Genomic DNA, 19,581 nt, shown 5'->3' with positions numbered 1-19,581 from the left:
CAGCTGAATCCTGCGTGCTGTCTTGTAATTACAATCACTCAGGAATTTTGTATGCCATGCAGTCAAGAATGTGAGTGATGCTTTTGGTACTGGCACTCCTAAATAAATAAATACCAGATCCTGACTGGTGTTTGTTGCCCTGAACAAGCTTCCTGCAGCTGGCTAGTTGCCTGTGCATTGGCTCTGCGCTATACCCTCTAAAATCCTACAGAATCATAAACTCATCCCTTACTTTTCCTTTATAAATCATGACTGTGAACTGGTTTGAACTCACTTCAGCTAAAAAAAAATACAAGCAAACTGTTGACTTTGTGAGATTTGGTCTCAGAGAAGGCAACTTCTTGGTAGAGCTGATTAGATCAGACCTGTTCTTAATTACTGTTAGAAGTCACCATAGTGTAATTCAGCTCAACAAATGAAACCAATTTCTAACAGCGTGATTTCAGTCTATCTCAAAGGGCTAGGGGATAAGGATGAAATGAAATTTACCCATGTGTGTTGGGAAAAGGTTAAAGAGCTGACATTTCTTGGGTACAATTTTTATCTAAAAATCTAATCTAACAAGATGACTTGCTGATTCAGATCATAGTACCCATATCTCCCACCATTTGAATAACACACAAAAAGCTGTCTTAGCCATACTGTCTTGAGTGAAGTGGCAAAGCTGTTCTTCAGACCCCACGTTTGCCAGCTCTTGTCCTCCAAACACTATGTGATATGGCTTATCTGCTCTGTTTACATCCAGAAGTAAGCCAAATATTCCTTATGCAGTCCTACTCTCAAAAGGATGCCCTTGCTTTGTTCTTCAGTGTGGTACTGCATATGCAGCCCCAGATCTCTCTTTCTCTCCCTCTTCCACTGAATATTTGAGTTCAGGATGATTTTTGCAGGTATGTTAGCTGTGTTTTTCACACATTGATACTCAGCTGTCTCCAAATGTCCATAAATCTGTTCTTTCATGACAATTAAGTTTGTTGTTCCTTTCAATTTAATTCAGCTGCAAACATTATTATTAATATAGCATTTCACAATCGTAAATATAATGGAGATACTTAAGATAAAAAAGAAGTGGGCAGATAATGACATTTACAGCATAAGGGTTTTATAGGGAGGAATTTCCTCATCTTGGGTTACCCACAATTCCCAGTTCAAGGCTGCCCTGACAGCATGGACTTGAATGCAGAGCTCAAATCTGATGGTGCATGGCCCCTTAACAAGGCATTAAAGGAAGTGTATGTAACTCCAATTCAATTAACATATTATATCTCTTTTTTTTTTATAACCAGAAATTTCATTCTAATGCTGAAGAAAATCTGATTTACTGTTCACAATGCATTTTTCTCACCTGAAGACATCTGGCAAATGAATAAATTAAACTTTGAAAAGAGCCAGCAGCAAGACTTTTAATCAAAGGCAAATTAATAACGTTAAGTACATTTTGGCTCATACTCCAGGATTACAAGTTGCTTGGATGAGCATCATTTTCTAGTCTCCCAAGTTATGTCTCAGCAGGCACTTGGTCAGGGCACTGTCTGAAATGTTCAAATGGAAAACATAAGATTGAGACAATAAATGTTCAAACTGAAGATAAATATTGAGCTATTTTAATTCAGAGTAAATGGCATAAAACTTCAGCACAGCTGTAGTGTTTCTGATGAAAGTTCAGCTAGTCTCATGCTCCATTTCGACAGCACATGATAGCAGATGCCTTAGGAAAGTTTGTAAGAACAGGGCAAACCAGAAACACTGTACTGGTATTAAACAACCCAGAAGTAATTTCCCTGCAGACAATTTATCCAGTTGGTTTTTGAACAGAGATAAATGTTTAGTAGAAGTCCTGTAAGGAGGCATAGCTCACCAACAAGGCACACGCAGTGCAATCCCCTGTGGTCCTTTTGAGCAATCTCCCTTTTTGTTGCATTTGCCACCTGCTAGTGCTCCCATTGGAGACACAGTGAACATTTTCTTGTCACCTCCTGTCTGTTCAGGGTTTTCTAGACCTCCTCAAAAGTACAAAAATAGTTGCCACAAATGTGCTATCCTGGTGCAATGGACAATATTATTTTTCAAAATTTAATCCCATAAACATCAGGTTCTCCCACTACACACCATTGATTCACTGTTTCATACAGTGGAGCTTCAGCAGGGACAGTTTAGCCCAAGCCTTTGACACAAACCAGTTTCCCAAAGAGCTTGTTTGAACAGAAGGGGAAAAACATCAGCTCTTGCTTTTGACCTTTAGATGGCAAAATCTACCAAATTTTTTCACAAGGGTCTCTTTTGTATCTAGTTTCTGCTTTTTCCTTTTGACAGGATAAACAGTGTCCCTGGAGTCTGGCACATAGCCAGCCATATGGTTGTGGCACTAACATTGCTACTGAGAGCCCTACCATGAGAAAGAAAGAAAAGCATAAGAAAAAAAAAATAGCAGAGGATCCTGGTATCAGACAACTTGGCAATATTTTCCTGAACTGTAACCTTAGCAGAGCTGAGCACCATATAATGTTAGGCAGCTCTCTCCTCTCATATCTATCACCATTAAATATTTTAGGCTGTCTGGATTCAGACACTCCTGCTGTCCTGCAAATATGAAACAAAGCAGCCACATCTGCAGTTCTGTGACATGAACTCACTTTTCTCCGAAGGAATCACAATGCTTTAAAAAGTAATACACCCAGTTAGTTGTGTATCTTTCCCTGGAATAAACACTTGCAACCTGGTTTCAAACCCTTTGAAACCATGTTATTAAGGATGACAGTTCTACCACAACTAAGAGACCTGAGGCTGTGGTTGACACTGTTTATAGAAAAAAAAAAAAAAAAAAAGATGGTGTGGAGGATTACTCATTCCACGTAAAAGAAATGTTACATCACTCCAGTCATGAGCACCAGGGTGTACACCCTTTAATCTGGCGGCTCTTTGATGGCGTAATGCAGACATGTGCCTAGGGGCTGTAACCGGTTGGCATCTCAGTGATGACAAGATGATGGTCCAGAGAGAAAGGAGCACTTGGAGGGACAGGAGGGGAACAGGAAGGGCTGTAGGCAGGGGACTAGGGAAGTCAGCTGAGCCAACCAGAGGTGACTCTCTTGTCCTCTTTCAGCAGCACCTGGCCTGGGATCACTTCAGCTCTTTCCCCCTAACCTGCAAATTTCTCCAGTGCCAGAGGTCAGCCAGTGCAGGAGCTGCAGGTCTGTAATGCTGGACAAGTATTGGGAAAATCATCTCTGGGAGAGGAAACAGAGTCATTCTCCATCCTAGAAGTACTTCCAAGCTTCCCAAGGAAGCAGAGGAAGAGCAAAGTTAGTTTTATCAGATTTCCTGAGTTCCTCTTTTCCTTCCACCATCAGCTCTCTTCAAATCTTTATAGGAATACATGGGTGAGAATTGGTGCTGTAAGTTGCCAAACCTACAACACTAGCCCAGAAAACAGGGTCTGGCTGCTTGACCCATATGAACTAATCCATACAAGAAGCTACACACACCACATTGGCTCCACTGCTCAGGAGTAGCAAAACTGTTGTGCAAGATTGTCTGGAAGCTCAGTCTCCCGAAGGAAGAGCCAGGGATCTCATGCCCTTCAGCCAGGTTTTCAGTAGACTCTTCAAAATCAAATGTGCTGCTTTGTACTGCTTGGTAGGTGTCTGGTGGACAGGGTCCCTGAGTGGGTGAAATGAGCAGTAGATTACCAGTTCTTTCCACATTGTGCCACTCGTGCGTCCTGCCTAGTCACAGCAATGCTATCTATCAACAGTACTGAGTACAGCTGCAGTCTCAACAGACATCATGTTCCAGCCCTTGAGCACAACCAGTTTTACACACATCATACAATTAAGCTTCTTCAGTGAGTGGCAAGGTGACAAGAGGAGTGGGCAAAGGCACCATCTCTAGCAGGATTAGTAGAGAAGAGCAGGTGTGGGAGGGTAGGGTGGAGGACAAGCACAGATAAAGCTGGAAAGGAGGCTGAGCAGAAGTGTGTAGGCCCTGGAACAGGATTTGATATGCTGTGTGGAGTAACAGGCTGGATTATTTATGACAGTTATTGCTTTTGTGAAACCCCTTACTGTCCTGATCTCTCCCTTCCAGCCCAGCAAGCTTGCAGGTATCAGGTTGTGCTGGAGCAGGCCGCTGCTAGAGCTACAAGGCGTGCCAAGATCTGGCCCAGCTCAGCCTGATTTTCAGTAGTTCTCATTTCTTTTTAGTAACATTCCCACCCGTTTAAAATTCAGGAAGTTCAGATATACTGCAGTGATTTAATTACAAATAGTTTATATTCCAACATAGAAGCACTTTCTGGTCCTCATACAAATTCAACCCTAAGTTTACGGCTGTGTTTACAGACAGCTACACTCAACTTCAATATTTGAATCCTTTCCAAAAGTGATTTGCATTCATGAATACTACAGCACTTTGCTTTAACAAAGCTACAGCTGAACTTGGCTGTCACCTCCAGCTGTATGCTTAAATTGTCTCGATCTTAAGTTGAATCAGTGCCAGTGAGCAGCTATGTTAAGTAATGGATATTTCAGAATTCCTGCATCATGTCATCATTTATGTCTTTTCTTACACTAAGTTACCTCCAGTGCACTCTCCATAGTTAGTGTTCTTTTCATGATCTGGAGCCTCAAAAAACAAATAAATGAGATCTTCCAAGCTCCTTCCTGAAAACTCATTGATCATTGTTTTCAACTCAGCACTGATTCCTCTACTAATACTTGTGCAAAAAAAGAGTAAAAAGAGACAGAGGCTTGATATGAGAAAGGATGTAAGTGATGGAAAGCCAAAAGGGAAGGTGAATCCTGAAATGGAGTATATATATATATATATATATATGGGTAAAGGTAGGTGGGAGCAGGAACTGAAACTGGGGAAGGAGGATTGGAAAGAGATTGAATGGAGAGCAGGAAGTATGGTATGGGTTGTAAAAAAAGAAAAGGGCCCAGAGAAAATGGGGAACATCTGAATGTTCAGATAGCCCTTAGAGATGCCTTCCAAAGTCTGTACATTACCCTGCTGCAAAGTTAGCAGTGAAATCCACTGGCAAAATGAATGTCTTATCCCACATTTATGCCTCATCCAAGAAGGATTGATAATGGGTGTGATCATAGAAACCTCATTTAAAAAAAACAACAAAAACAACAAAACACAAAAATCAACTAACAAACAAAGCGCTTGGCAATATATTATAACAATGATCAGGCTGCCAAGTCACACAATCACATTGTTAGTAAATACCAAATTTAGGTTTCTTTCTTCAACTGTAGATTGACTGTATTCTACGAGGGAGACAACATCAAATTCAGATACTAATGTACCTGCATTCTAATGTGTTTCCTGGGGTTTGGGTGTTGGGTATTTTTTATTATTTGCAGCCTGTCAAAAAAGTGGCTAAGTTGAGGACAGTAAAACCAAAATAGGGCTTTAAAAGTGCATTTTCCAGAGTCAAGTTACTGGAGGTCATCAAACCACTCACAGAAATGACACCTGCTTGGCTTTTACTGAAATCTTCTGTTGCATTTTACTGAGGTTTGGTCAGGAGTGAGCATCATGATGATTCTGCTTGGCTAGGACAAGGAGACACTGCATGTTGGCTTCACCTGGGAACCATAGCATCTTGCTTAGGGTGCTCTTCAAAATGAGAAAATTGTTAAGATACTTGCAAGAATATCTGGGAATTTCACAAGTACCAGACCACAGTACTGGTAGTCTGAATCTTTGTTTGCATCAGCTTTCTGAATAGCCCTATGTTATATATAGCAATATGCTAATATCAATATCCTGGCTAGTAGAAGAAAGTTTATACATTTGAGAGGAAATTCACTGAGGTAAAGGTGGCTGTCTCCTGCTGATCTGTGATGTGCTGTAGCCTAGCGTGGAATGGCACAAACACTGTATGGGTGGGGCTGCAGTGTACCCCCAAAAATGGGCTCTGTGTTGATCTTCGTCACTCCCTCAGGGAGCCGGAAGGTGAATGCCCGCAGCAGGTTGGCAAAGAAAATAAAGAGCTCGGTCCTCGCTAGATGCTCCCCCAAACACACACGATGCCCTGCAGAAGGAAGAGGGGAAGTACAGTAGGAATATTGCAGTTTCATTATCACTTTGTTCATTCTTGTTATAAGCAGAAGGGTTTTTTTTTGTTCAAGGACAGGATTGTGAAAGCCACGGAACTAAAACTTTGTGAATTCTTTCTCAGGAAGATCCCATCCAATTTCATAGGTTAGGACACACCAAATGAAAATCTCAATGAAAATTCCTGAGGTACCACCATCATTTCTTTCGTGACCTTGCTTGACATGGCAGAAAATTGTTTTCCTTTTACAGGAGATGTTGAGCTTCAGGGTCATACAAAAAAATAATCTGCCAACTCTTTGCACATGGTATTTTAGCAAGTTAAAGTCTGTAGATCAAAATTACTTAGCATTTGCAATTGAATAAAGGCTTGGTCACTTTACAGGCAAAGCAAGAAGCCTACTGTTAATTTCCAAGGGTTCTACACTGGAACCAATAGCATGAGCAGAACAGGTGAATAATACATTCACATTTCCAGATTAGCAGACAAATAAAAGGAAAGGAAAATCCATTTGCATTAAGACATCACTCCTGGATGAACATCCAGGTGACTAGTCTGCTATATCAACAGAGAAACTAAACCAAAGCAGAACTGCAAAGTGTGATTGCTGACTACTCTGTTATCTTATTTCTTTCTTTTGCAACTGGATTTTCAGTTCTTAAGTTTCTCTTCTTGAGAACTTAATCCTTTGTGTACCAGGATGTATTCTGCTTTTCTTTCAGCTTGTTCCTTCAAGAGGGACGCAAATAACTCCAGTACACACAAAACACATTGCTTCTCAGGGAAAAAAAAGTACATATAAAGAACACTACAGACAAATCTTGTGGCTGATTGCAGCATGCAACAAGCCTAAGAGTTTCAGAAGTTTAAGTGGGATTCCCACTACAGTGTCCTAAGAACAGTTTGGAGTCTGACAGCACAGAAGCATCTCAGCTGGCAGAAACAAGCCAGTACTGTTCTTTAAAAGCAGCAAACAGCAGAGACAGAAGACGTTGTCTGAAGAAATATATCATAGTCTCACACTTCTGTATTCTTCATCTAATCTGTTGGATCAGTTCAACCTGCCAGTGCATTTACCTGCTGAGAATGGTAAGAAGGCTTCTCGAGGTATAAAGTTTCCTTCTTTATCCAGAAAATGGCCAGGGTTGAACTGTCGAGGTGTCTCCCATTGCTCAGGGTCATACAGAACAGATGCTATGTTTGGCATAATGATGGTCCCCTGCAAGGAAGAAACTGTTGATTTAGTTCCAACTACTAGTCTGTCACCCATCAGTTTCTGCCTGGTGGATAAAGCTGCTGCTAATTGCCATTTCTCTGTAATGAGCAGATGTGATGGGGTTAGAAGACCATTATCCTTAAAAAAATAGAGTTTGTGATCATCTTCTGAGTATTGACTGCATTAGTGATGTTGGTACAACTGCATTGTGACCACTTTTACTAGTAATCTTAATAATACTTCCAGTAGGATTCTTTTGTTGATATTCAGATCCCAGTGTTGGAAACCTTGCAGACTCAAGGGAGAAAGAAATGCATCCAGAAATCACTGCAGTACCTCATTGACAACAACCCCTGAGCCCTTTCAGCAGTAGTACTTCTGCCTTTTCCTTTACTGGTTGTTCCCAGCAGACTAGTTTGTGTGCCTTAGCTAGCTGGCTGTCAGAAGCAGATAGAACAGCATGAAACCTTCACCACAAAATGAATTAGGTGGGGCCAGTCCCCAACCCAGTAATGGTGCTGGCCTCTCCCATCTCTCTTGCAATAAAAGCTACCAATTCCTGTTTCTTGTTAGTGTTTTACAGTGAGAACTGGCACCCAGCGTAGCTTATGTCACTCTGAAAAATACCTTACTGGCTGTGAACATGTGTCTTAGGCAGTGTTTGGGAGCAACTCCCTCTCTGTCAGCTGTAGCTGACTGTCTCTCAGCTGTTAAAGATTCAGGCAGATCCCTTAGCTCATGGAGCTGTGGACCTGTGAGCCATACTCTCACAAGTCTTCCTCCACCCCATAAGTGCTGACAAAGCCAAGTTGGGCAGGGATGTCTTAACCAGTGCTTTCACAAGCCAGTTTCTCCTCTTAGTCCATCCCCAGCCAAGCAGAGATGGTCTCTGTGGTTGTGCCGTTGGTCAGCAGGGCAGGAGCTCGAGGCTTTCATGGCAGGGGTCTTATCAGCTGTCTGAGCACCAACATGCTGAATGAGAGACTTATTTCATTGCTGGAGCCACAAATTGTAACCCTTCCCCAAACACCATGTTGCTGGGTTGTATGGATAATAGTTTATAGATGGAAAACAAGTTACAAAACTGGAATAAAAACTAAATGCCTTCTGCTGAATAAAGAACAGAGGCTGAAAACGTGTCTGTACCTTTTTGACAGGGAATCCTAGCAATGTTGTGTCCCTCACGCACATTCTGGGCATGCCAACAAAGACAATGTTGCTGAAGCGTTGGATCTCATGGACCACAGCATTTGTATAGGGAAGTTTTCTCCGATCCTCATAGCAAATTAACTGGGAAGGACCTAAAACAGCATCCAGCTCCTTTTGCACTTTCTCTGTGGAGAAATAGTCACCATTTCAGATGAGAAAAATGCATAAAATATTTTAACTGCTCTCTTTTCTTAGAGCAACAGGAAAATGCGTTATTTCAACATGGTACATTAGGCCTATAACCTGTAATTTAATATGATTTAATGTCAAAGTTTAATATATGAAAATAAAAACGAGCAGGAAAAAAGCCCCAACAGTGTGGTCCAGAATCATAAGCAAGGACTATATTGTAGTTATTCCAGCTCTGACATTTATCTTACAGAATGCTTGGAGGGCACAGGGCGGGTCACTTAGCTCCAGGTTTTGAAGGTGTTTAGGGATTGCTTAGTTTATCTCAAAAATCTAAATCTCATTTGCAAAATGGATATAATGCCTTGGATATTAACTCCCAGTGCAAGGGAAGAGATGAGCAGAATTGGTCCAAGTATGGCAACATACTGTGTGAACAAACAACACCTGAATCATCCTAAAACCTTGGATGCAAATATGCACTCAATAATACATCCTTTTCAGTCTCCTGCTGAGGCTGTGGGAATAAAGGTATTTCTCCTGCTTTCAGTCCTCAAGCACAACAGATGGAAAGGCCACCAGCCCCAGGAGAACCCAAGTCCTCCTTAAATCCTGGCCATATCCTTTCTCTTCCTGACATAGATGCAGATGAGGAAACTCAGTCTGTTTCTACAGAGGCATTCATGGAATCGGTGTTACTTAGATAAGCGACCTCTTTTGCAGTATTAACTCAGACAGGGACAATTTGTGTGTACTGCCAGCAGTTTTTGCCTGAAAACACCACATCTACATATAAGATGGCCAGAACCCTCCCCTGAAACTTCTTTTTCTATTTCTGCAGTCTTTCCATCCCTTGCAGATGTTCCACATTCATATTTTGTTTTCTCCTAAGGTTTATGTGCTGCTTGTTGTGAACAAATTGCAACAAACTACTGGTTATTTAAAGACTAGATGCTAACACCATCAGACAGTTATGTGGAGAATATGCTCTACTGAAACCCTGAGCAACCCATATTCCATGGATGCCCACTGCCTAGCCTTGTGCATGAAGCACTGAGCAAACACAGAAAGGAGTCATTGCATTCTTCAAGGAAGCATATGGATTTGCACCATGCAAATTATCTTGCACCTCTCTACCTGTTTCCTGCCAAGAAAGATACAGGAAGAGGCAGCCATCTCTACTAGAGCCATGGGCCTTCCTTAGGGCAACCTGCAGCCCTTCATAAGCTGCCAAGATCTGTCCAGCTGGTTTGTCCAGTAAGGGATCCAGTAGGTTGTTAGCAGTATTGGTGTGCTCAGCAAGGAGTGTTGTGTCAGGAGGGGAAGAGATCATAGACTGACTGTGCAGCAAACACAGCAAAGCTGCCTTAACACTCCCATATCGGAATGATGTCTGGTGCAGACAGGAGTCATATTAGAGCTCTGATTACTGTTCCTGCTGCCATCAGTGAGCCTGCACAGTCTCCGCACAGAGCACCTCACTGACTTGTCACTGCAAAGAGCTAACTTTAGTCTCACTGCAAGTGCTTTCAGCCACCTGGTTTTGTCAGGTCATGGGATGGGCCTCTGATTTTTTTCCTCTGCTGCCATTCTTTTTGTTTTCCGAGGGTGAGCGCCAGACTCAACTAGTGGCTTTTGTGCCTGCAACTCATTATATTCAGCCATCATTAACATTTGTAGTACCCATAGCATTTCACAGCAAGAATCCCTCTCACCTTGGATGTCTGGATTCACTACCATATAGAGCAGTCCCCAGTATAATGTAGTGCTTGAGGTCTCCGATCCACCGAGGAAAAGATCATTTATAACATATACCAAATTGTCTTCATCATACTTGGGCTTGGCCCCATCTTTAGACTGTAGATGATGATAGAAAGTTGAAATTAAAGCATAAAAGTTAGGCCATCCTGTATGCCTCTTGCGTGAGAGTCCTTATTTCCACAGCTTGCATGTGCAAAAAGAGTTCAAAATCACAGTTTTTGATGAGTACTAAGAGATTAATAGTTTCCCAAATGGATGTGGCAAGTCTACATTGCTCTTTTTCATAAGGTGGAATTTTCTTTCATTAAAAAGCAGGCAATTTTATGCCTGTTGACTTAACCATGAAAATTTTAAAGCACACTACGAGTTTTGAAGTTAGTCTAGAGTGTACTTCTAAAGAGAAGTGTCTAAAGAAGCCCCACAATGTGTCACTCATTTGGCCTTGGTCTTGCCAGTAAGCTATCAAATGGTGCTAGCAAACACCAAAGGAAAAGCTATCTGAATAAAAGAATCTCAACAGAACATCTTGAGACTAATATCTTAAAATCATAACATCATTTAGGCTGGAAAAGACCTTTGAGATCATCAAGTTCAACTGTTAATACAGGACTACCAAGTCCATCACTAAACCATGCCTCTAAGTGCACATCTACACATTTTTTGAACACTTCCAAGGATGGCGATTCTACCACCTCCCTGGGCAGCCTGCTCCAATGCTTGACAACTCTTTTGGTGAAGAAATTTTTCCTAATATCCAATGTAAACCTCTCCTGGTGCAACTTGAGGCCATTTCCTCTTGTCCTATCGCTTGCTACTTGGGAGAAAAGACCAACAACCACCTCACTACAACTTCCTTTCAGGTAGTTGTAGAGAACGATAAGGTCTCCCCTGAGCCTCCTTTTCCCCAGGCTAAACCACCCCAGTTCCTCAGCTGCTCCTCATACACTTGTGCTCTAGACCTTCACCAGCTCCGTTGCCCTTTGAACATGCTCCAGCACCTCAGTGTCCTTGTCGTGAGTGTCCAAAACTGAACACAGGGTTCAAGGTGCAGCCCCACCAGTGCCCGGTACAGGGGGACGGTCACTGCCCTGGTCCTGCTGGCCACACTGTTTCTGATACAAGCCGGGACGCTGTTGGCCTCCTTGGCCACCTGGGCACACTGCTGGCTCACGTTCAGCCGGCTGTTGACCAGCACCCCCAGGTCCTTTCCCACCAGGCAGCTTCCCAGCCACTCTGCCCCCAGCCCGCAGCGCTGCGTGGGGTTGGTGTGACCCAAGTGCAGGACCTGACACTTCTCCTTGCTGAACTTCATACAATTAAGTTAATTCTTCTCTCAGTTCAGGATAGACGTGAACTGGTAGGAGAGAGGTACCCAAGTATTTTCTTCTAATAAGGGAGTAAAATATAAAAACAATTAGAGTAAATACATCATGCAAAAACATTTTAAACAGATTGCAATAACTTGCACCCCTGACACGAAAGAAAGCTGCATCTTTGCCTCTAAAGTGCTTATTTCAGTAAATCTTGTCATATTCATTCAGATATAATGTACAAGAGGATGTAGCAGTTCTTTCCAGAGCCCATGAGCCAACACTGAGAACATGGCAGCCTCGCTGGCTGAAAGCTTATCACCAGAGGTAGAAGCTACATAAACTTCATCTACCCTGGGCAAGAGATGCTTCTTTTAACTCCTGGAAGTATTCCAAAAGAAGCCTATGGAATGTAAGAAACTATGATAGAAGGGATCAGACTGGCTGATTTAATGCTCTGTTTGGCCTTATACTCCATAAATGTGTGATCAGGCAGAACAAACACTCACTTTCTCCATCTCAGCCAGGTAAAAGTCAATGAAATCCTGTGGTTCATCCGGTATCCCTCTCTCCACATGTCTTCTGATCTCCTTCCTTGCAAAAGAACTCAGGACATCATAGCAAGATAATGCTTTCTTATGAGGACCAGGGAGACGACACACCAGCCAGGGGAAGATTTCATACAGCTGTGGGAGTGACACACAAGAGGTCATGTGAATTATCTGTCAGTAGCAAAGCTGCTTTTAGAAACGTCAAAAGGCTGAGTTGTCCTGTCCGGAAATATTGATAGTGGAATAAACAAATTTGCATTGCTTTGAGCAGATTTTTGCTATCATGTGGGAAAACTTTACTAGTAATTATAACACACTTTTGGGGGTCAAGAGGACTGACAGTCCTCTGCTCATGCCAGTAAGTTTGTGTACTGCAGATCGCTAGAAGACTTTACTCCTAGCTCCCATACATGTAAGGACATCCTTTCTGGATACTGTGGGGCTACTAAGATTAACAAGTCTGCAGCCTCAAGTAACTGGTGGAATTTGCAGAGCTCTCGGAAGTGTAGACTGGGTACCACTAAAAGCTAATTTAATTTTCCCCATCAGAGTCCTCATGACTGCTACAGGACCAATATAATTACATCTTCAGTCTGCTGAGTGTATTTATATACACATTTTGTTCAGCGCAAAATATTGTCATCTCACTTGGGTAGTTCTCTCTTTGAAGCATCTGCCATTCTACCCTGCCAAGCAAACAGCATTTCTATCTCCTCTCTTTGTTCTTTCAGACCTAACAAACAAAGCCTCTCTAATTTTAAGTGACAGTTTGGAAGTCATCCCATTAACGCTTCTTTACATTTGTTTCACTCCGGACTCAAAACATAAGGTGTTCAACACCCTAGAAGAGGTCCCACAGATTATTATGCACCAGAACCTACTTTAACACTTCTCTGGCTCTAAAGCGAAAATAGTGCTCAAAACAGAGACTCTGAGATTGCATTTGCCTTTTTTGTCCTGTTATCTGCTAGTTTATACCAGTCCCTTTCTTCTTAAGCTTTGCACTGAAATGTTCTAAGCTCATAGCAGATATTAATCTCATTAATTCATAATATGTTACATAATTTAATTTTGTACTATTACAACTTGTTCCATTCTTATAACTCCAATCCACAGTGCTTACAAGCTCTTGCAGCAGGGTATCCTGAATGTCCTCTGTACTGTTAAGGTCTCCTGTCTTTGATCATCCACAGATTTCCTCTATTTTCTAGGTTTTGCTATGGGAAAGTTGTATAGTATTATTCTCATATGATAGATTTGTTGAAAAGGTTTACAATTACATCAGCATTTTAGTTTGCCTTTTCCTATAAAACTCAAATGTCAATGGAATTTGCCATCCACAGTCCCCATTACACCCAGCTTGTTCCTCTTTAAGGGTCTAAACACAAAGTCTAATTCATGGGGGAAACTTCAAGTGCACTTCAAGATACTTCAAGTGCAAAGTTGGCCTTTATGGTATGTTGTGGGAGGTACCTACCAAAAAGTCTGACAGAACTTGAATTGTGAGACTGTCAGAGAATGTATGTGTTGTTTTTGTAATATGTGAATTGCAAGCTATAATGAATTAATGGAAAGATTCATAATGAATATATTACTATTTGTGAGGGAGGAAACAAAAAGAAAATTGTCAGCATACAATTTACAGAGTAGTAAAAAGCAGAACAGTGAATTCAATGATAGTCATTTTTGGAGGAGAGAAGTAAATAGCGGTGGGAGAAGTAGCACTGCAGAGTTCAAATTTATTACAAACTCCAGTCTCAAGTTAAGTTTAAAAGTTTCTGTTGATGGTCTCAGAAATGCTCAAAGACTTAAAACCAGGAGTCAACAGAGAGATGTCCCCTAAACTTGCAGAGAAAATGAAGTTCTTAAAAACAGCCTCAAAACCAAGGGGGCTGTAGTAAGTTCCCCAAGGACACTTCTTAGCTCCCAGCTTACATTTGGCAGTTGCTCTGTTTTTAGTGAAGGACCATTTTTATGACTGCATTTTCTTTCCTACCTATGTCAGAAAAAAAATAGTATATTATTATTTACTCACCTGATGAACAAAGCTGCCTGCAAATCTGAATAAAGTCTCTGTGGCACTGATCAGTTCATGGAAGGTTTTGTCCTCATCAGAGAAGTGATATCCAAAAACCAGAGCACAAATTACATTTGAAATAGAATGGAAAAGAGGGAAAGAAGGATCCACAGGTCTTCCTGCAAACACAGTAACTGGTGTTCACTCTCAATGTTTTCTTCAGGTGTTCCTTATACAGATAGGACAAGATGTTATTAGAGATTACATAAAATGTTCTTTTTATCCAGCTGAGGCATGAATGGGGATGGGAATGTGGCATTAATATACACTTACGAAAATTAAACATAGTTTTAGAGCAAAAGACAGTGTTAAGCTGTTTCCTTATAGCTCTAAAACAATCTCATAGCCCTTCCTGTGAAATAAGGTTGTACAACTTAGATCCATTAGAGAATATCATATAAAATCTGCTGTCCTCAGTTGTGGAAAGAAAACAAGTCTCAGTGGAAGAAAACAAGTCAGAATATGAGAAGGAAGAGGTGTCACTGGAAATGAACTAAGAGAAGACAGTGACAGACATGTTACAAAATGTAAAAACTACTTAGGAGGAAAGATTGAAGGAATTTGGGAAAGTTTAAGGAGCAAAGTAGGTGGATAGGAACCGCAAAGTATACATAATATAACTATTACAGTCTCAGCTGTGAACAGCAGATCACCATATCTCTGATTATTTTTTAGAAGTTATGAGACAGATATCCATAAAAAGTTATTTGGATAGAAATGATCCTGGCTTGGACTCCAGGATGAATCTGATAAGCCACTGAAGTTCCCTCCCACCTCCTGCTTTGATTCTCTTGCCAATAGTTACTTAGACAGACACTAAAATATCCGGTTTATGTCTTGGCACCTTATGTTATTAAAATTTAGGGAAATGACTAAACTCTGCTATACTCTCTAGTTACCTATCATAGGCAGTCTGAGAATGGCTTGGCTGTGCAGTTCAGTGACATTGTATTATTGTACAATCATATCATAGACAGATGATAAGCCCATGGAGGTGGAACTTCATTAGGTTTATGAACAGCTTTTTAAGAAAAAAAATCCCACATGATACTATGCTCTGTCTACACTTTGGGCTTTGGTAAATTTAGATACACCACTCTGGACCCACCCTGACCCTAGAAAGGGGTAGGTGAGTTTGCATACTCAAGATACAGATCCAGGACTGAAAAGCATCTGATTTCTAAGTAGATAGATACCTTTTAGGTTCACAAAAACGTCCACCAGGTGAGATGCCTCCTCTTGCACTCGATACTCCAGGCCTTTTTTCCCCATTCCCAGACAGCGTAAAGTCATTATACCAAAGCGTCTCTGCTGCTTCCAGGAGCGACCACTTGCCAGTATAATACCTGAGGGTATTCTCTGGCATATTAATATTTGCCATAGACATTAACAATTCATTTAAATTTATATTATGTACATGGAGTAAATCAGGGAATACACTGTGATACAAGTATCTTTTTAGGTGAAGTTATCAGTAACCAGAAATCATAGCCAAACATACCCAAACTATAACTAGACCATGTGTTCCTAATATTGATTGTAGCTAATCTTTGAAAAGAGCAATCTAAGGATTTGCTGACTGTTCCATTTCTTGATATCTTAAAAAAAACCCAAAACCTTAAGATGCCTTTTTAGAAGATCTGCTTTAGCCATACTCAAGTGATTGTGCTCAAGACAGGAATAACTAGTTGACTTTCCACAGAGTGGTGTCCAGGGTTGGGGGATGTTTATGGAGATGTAGATCAAACAATGTGATGCATGTAGGCTGAGGTGATGAAGGTGAAGGATAAGTGACATTTAGGCCCTGTTTCTCCTCTGGAAGGGAGACCACTCCACTGATTCTTAAATTGCAGTAGTGGTTACCTGAAGAGCCCTGAGCTACTGCTGTGATGATGCTTTACCTAGCTTTAAACAACCTCTGTTGGCTTTGGTGTAGCAAATGCAGGGGAGGAAAAAAGAAAGACTGCAAACTGCTGAAATACCCTAAGGAGAAGTTTCATGTGTCAGAGGCATTCTCACAATCAAAGGGTATTCACCAAATGTTTAAGCGTGACTGCAAACACAGCAATAAGACTTCTGAAGGAGGGTGTTACAGGTCTCTTGCTCATGATGGAAGGTGTTTGGCAACTATAATATATATAGTTATCAAACATATAAACAAGCTTTGCATTCATGTAATATACAGCAAAATCATGTGCAACAAATTGGATTATTCTTTGTGGAGGGCAAGACTGCCAAGTTCTGAGCTGGGTTCACATACACTTTGAACACAGCAAAAAGGTCACCTAGAAACAATCTCATTTGGAGTGTTTCCCAGACTTGCAAAAGCTCCGTACAAAAGGCATCACGGCAAATAATGTTATTCTCAGGAGCTAATGGAGGATTTGGACAGTATCTAATGGAAGAGCATTCTGAACAGGAGGGTAGAGGGTCTAAAAGGCAGAGTAGTTTGCCAAGTCAACGTTCCTGTGCATAACAATCTTACCTTTTCCTTTGGCCATTGCTCTGAAAAAAGGTGATACCATCCGCCCAGAAACATCTTCAGGGTGTGTAGTCATGCCATCCTTCACTGCTTGATATCCATTCAGTATGATCACTGGGGCCCACCCAAACCACAAAGTATATATGTTGCCATGAGTTTTTGCCAGCTGTAAGTGGAATAGATGCCAGAAAAGAACAGATGAAACTCCATACATCTCAGACAGACACTGTACCTGCTATTCACCAGCCCAATGGACAGTTTTGCGCTGAGAACATCATCCCCATGAATATAATTATAGCTAGAAGCAGAATGAGACTGCTGTTTTTCTGAGAACAAGGTTTTCAGCAATCAATTTTATTTACCTGGGGAGGGAAGTTATTTTATTTTCAAAGCACAGGCTGCAGCAGCACTGCAGCAAAAGAAAGAAAAGTTCATATTTTACATAGCATCACATCCAACCCCACCTCATTAATTGAATGGCCACACTAGCACCTCTCTGCGCATCTATGCTTCCAGCTAGCCCTTCCTTTGCAAAAAGAAACCAGCTGATTAAACCTGCTCCATCTGCCCTGCTAGGAGAGGAGATGGAGCCAGAAACTACTCAACAGCCACCAAGTGCCTGTGGGCTGCAGCTGAGTCCAAGGTTTCCACACAGTACTGATGAGAGCACTGACCATTGGAGACAGCAGAAGTATCCAAGCAGGGACAGGTATATGACAGAGAAAATGCAATCATTTGTGGAAAAAGCTTTGTCTGAGAATGGGACTATGATACAAAGAGGTGGTAGACAATGTCTAAGGTGCCACCAGAATTACATCCAATTAATGATATTAGTCACTCCTCCTCATAATTATTTAGATACTGGCTTTCCTCTCCCTGTTACAGCATTGCTGCATGTCTGAGGCTGCACTGCACTCAATGATCTGTGCATACTGTCTCAAGCATAGATCTGAATTAGGGGTCATCTGCAAACTGTTAGAAGAATTACTGCCAGTGTGCAGGGAGGGACTGAAATGGCCTGGGGAGGAGCAGATGTCTCTAAAAACAGGTGGCAAATAGCTTTGAGGAGGTGCTGGAAGATGGGGATTGTATGTGCTTTCCATATTATAAGCATACATATACATGCACCCACTTTGTGATTGAATTAGACAATGTCAGTGTGTCAGAATTCTTAAAAGTAACACATATGGACTTATCAGCAATGGAGAAGCATCTTTCTAATTATTTGTATACTCCAACTTTAATAACAAGCCAGAAACCCTGTCCCCAAGTTTATTTGATTCTTAAGGACATTAGGTTTCTTGTGAAGATGACATATTCCACATAAGAAGGTGACCTGAATCAAGTTGATCTTTGTATGTCCATACCTTGTCTGTAACTTTCTAAGACTTAAAAACATCACTTTGCTATTAACATAACAGTTTTGTTTAAGCTGTGGCTAAAATTAATCAATTAAGAGCATCTTAAAAGAAATACCTCCATCAGAAGATCCCGATGAAACTGGAACTTCAGGTGCACCAAGTTTCCAAGTAATGGGAGAGGAGCTGGTCCAGGAGGGAATTGCTTGCGTGCCTTTTGCAGTTTGAAAAACTCAACAATTAACAAAAAAATTATCAGGACTACAAAGGCTTGAGTTATTGTCAGCATTTCAGAGATGATTTATCAGCTTGTCTCTATCAAAAAGAAGGTAGTGGAACTTGGAAAAGGTGACCTTCCTTCTTGTTCCACCAGTTCTTTCTGAAGACTCTAAAGTCTGTGCTCCTTTCCCTCCCTCTGTCCCTCCCTCCTAAGCCCTGCCTGCCCTTTTCCTGCACCCCATACATTTCCCATGCCAAGATACATCGAGCTGATCCCTGACCAAAAGCACACCTCACTGGTTACAGCAAGCCGCAGTATGAAAATGTGGAATCACTTGTACTTGAGGTATTTGTCTCAAAGATTGTGTTAGGGCACTGCTGGTGTGTATCGGGAGATCTGGATTGGAATGACACCAGGTGACCTTGTTGACCATGGATATGAGATGAGTGAAACTCAAACTCAGTTTCATCTGCCTTGGGAACTTTGAAAACATATGTAGTTCATCTCAGAATGACCGAATTCAGGTTATGAATGTTACGTGTCAGTTTTAATAAGTTCAATTTTCCAGGTGCTTTAGTTAAAAATTATTTAACGTATCTTTAAATGTAGTTGTAAATTCAGATTTGCCTGCTAGTACGCACAGTTCACACAGGCAAAAACAACAGTAGTTGCAGACTAAGCATGCAATTAGAAGACAAAATTGTTACATGTAGCTTCTGAAAAGTGGCCTTGAGTGTTCAGTCAACTTTTTTTTTCCAGTATATGTGAAAAATAACAGTTTCATCAAGTGAGGATTAATAAGGCACGGAGATAATGCTTAAAAGCTCACACTACCATTAAATAATTAGAAAATCAGAATATTAAAATTTGTTATATCAAAAAATAAATTAAATATAAAATTCCAATTGTAATTATTTTATATTATTTTAGTATGTAACCTAATTGAAGGTTTCATTTGCCTTGGTTTATTTTCTACTCTTTTTTTAATCCATTTCAGAATCCAGGCTATTATTACCAGTTATCAGTAAGTTTACAGGACACATTGAAAATCTGTCCTCTGATAATGAAGGCATTAACACCTACTTTGAAACACAGAGCTGTATGTTTGTTACCAGAGGATCCTATATTGCATTGCAAAGAGAAAGTGTCTTCACTAAAAATGAGCTGCAAGTCTGAACAAGAAGTTGCCCTGCTTTCC

General features: G+C 41.0%; 2 protein-coding genes across 2 annotated transcripts in view; one reads left to right on the top strand and one right to left on the bottom strand.

Moving 5' to 3' along the window:
* The window catches only part of LOC130158006 (cytochrome P450 2J2-like), a 119,861-nt gene that overhangs the window by 17,072 nt on the left and 83,208 nt on the right, over nt 1-19,581 (top strand). The gene's annotated exons all lie outside the window — the stretch shown is intronic.
* On the bottom strand, nt 910-19,215 carry LOC130158005 (cytochrome P450 2J6-like). The gene is made up of 9 exons (XM_056358232.1): nt 18,282-19,215; nt 16,809-16,971; nt 15,520-15,669; nt 14,282-14,442; nt 12,205-12,381; nt 10,340-10,481; nt 8,433-8,620; nt 7,148-7,289; nt 910-6,046 (listed from the first exon to the last, which is right to left on the bottom strand). Exons 1-9 carry the CDS (start codon nt 18,450-18,452, stop codon nt 5,868-5,870), a joined length of 1,473 nt encoding a protein of 490 aa, XP_056214207.1. The 5' UTR covers nt 18,453-19,215; the 3' UTR covers nt 910-5,867.

Source organism: Falco biarmicus, chromosome 13, assembly GCF_023638135.1.
Source record: "Falco biarmicus isolate bFalBia1 chromosome 13, bFalBia1.pri, whole genome shotgun sequence".
NCBI classification, from domain to species: domain Eukaryota; kingdom Metazoa; phylum Chordata; class Aves; order Falconiformes; family Falconidae; genus Falco; species Falco biarmicus.
Note: the sequence above shows the minus strand (reverse complement) of the source record. Positions and strands in the feature narration are given on the sequence as shown.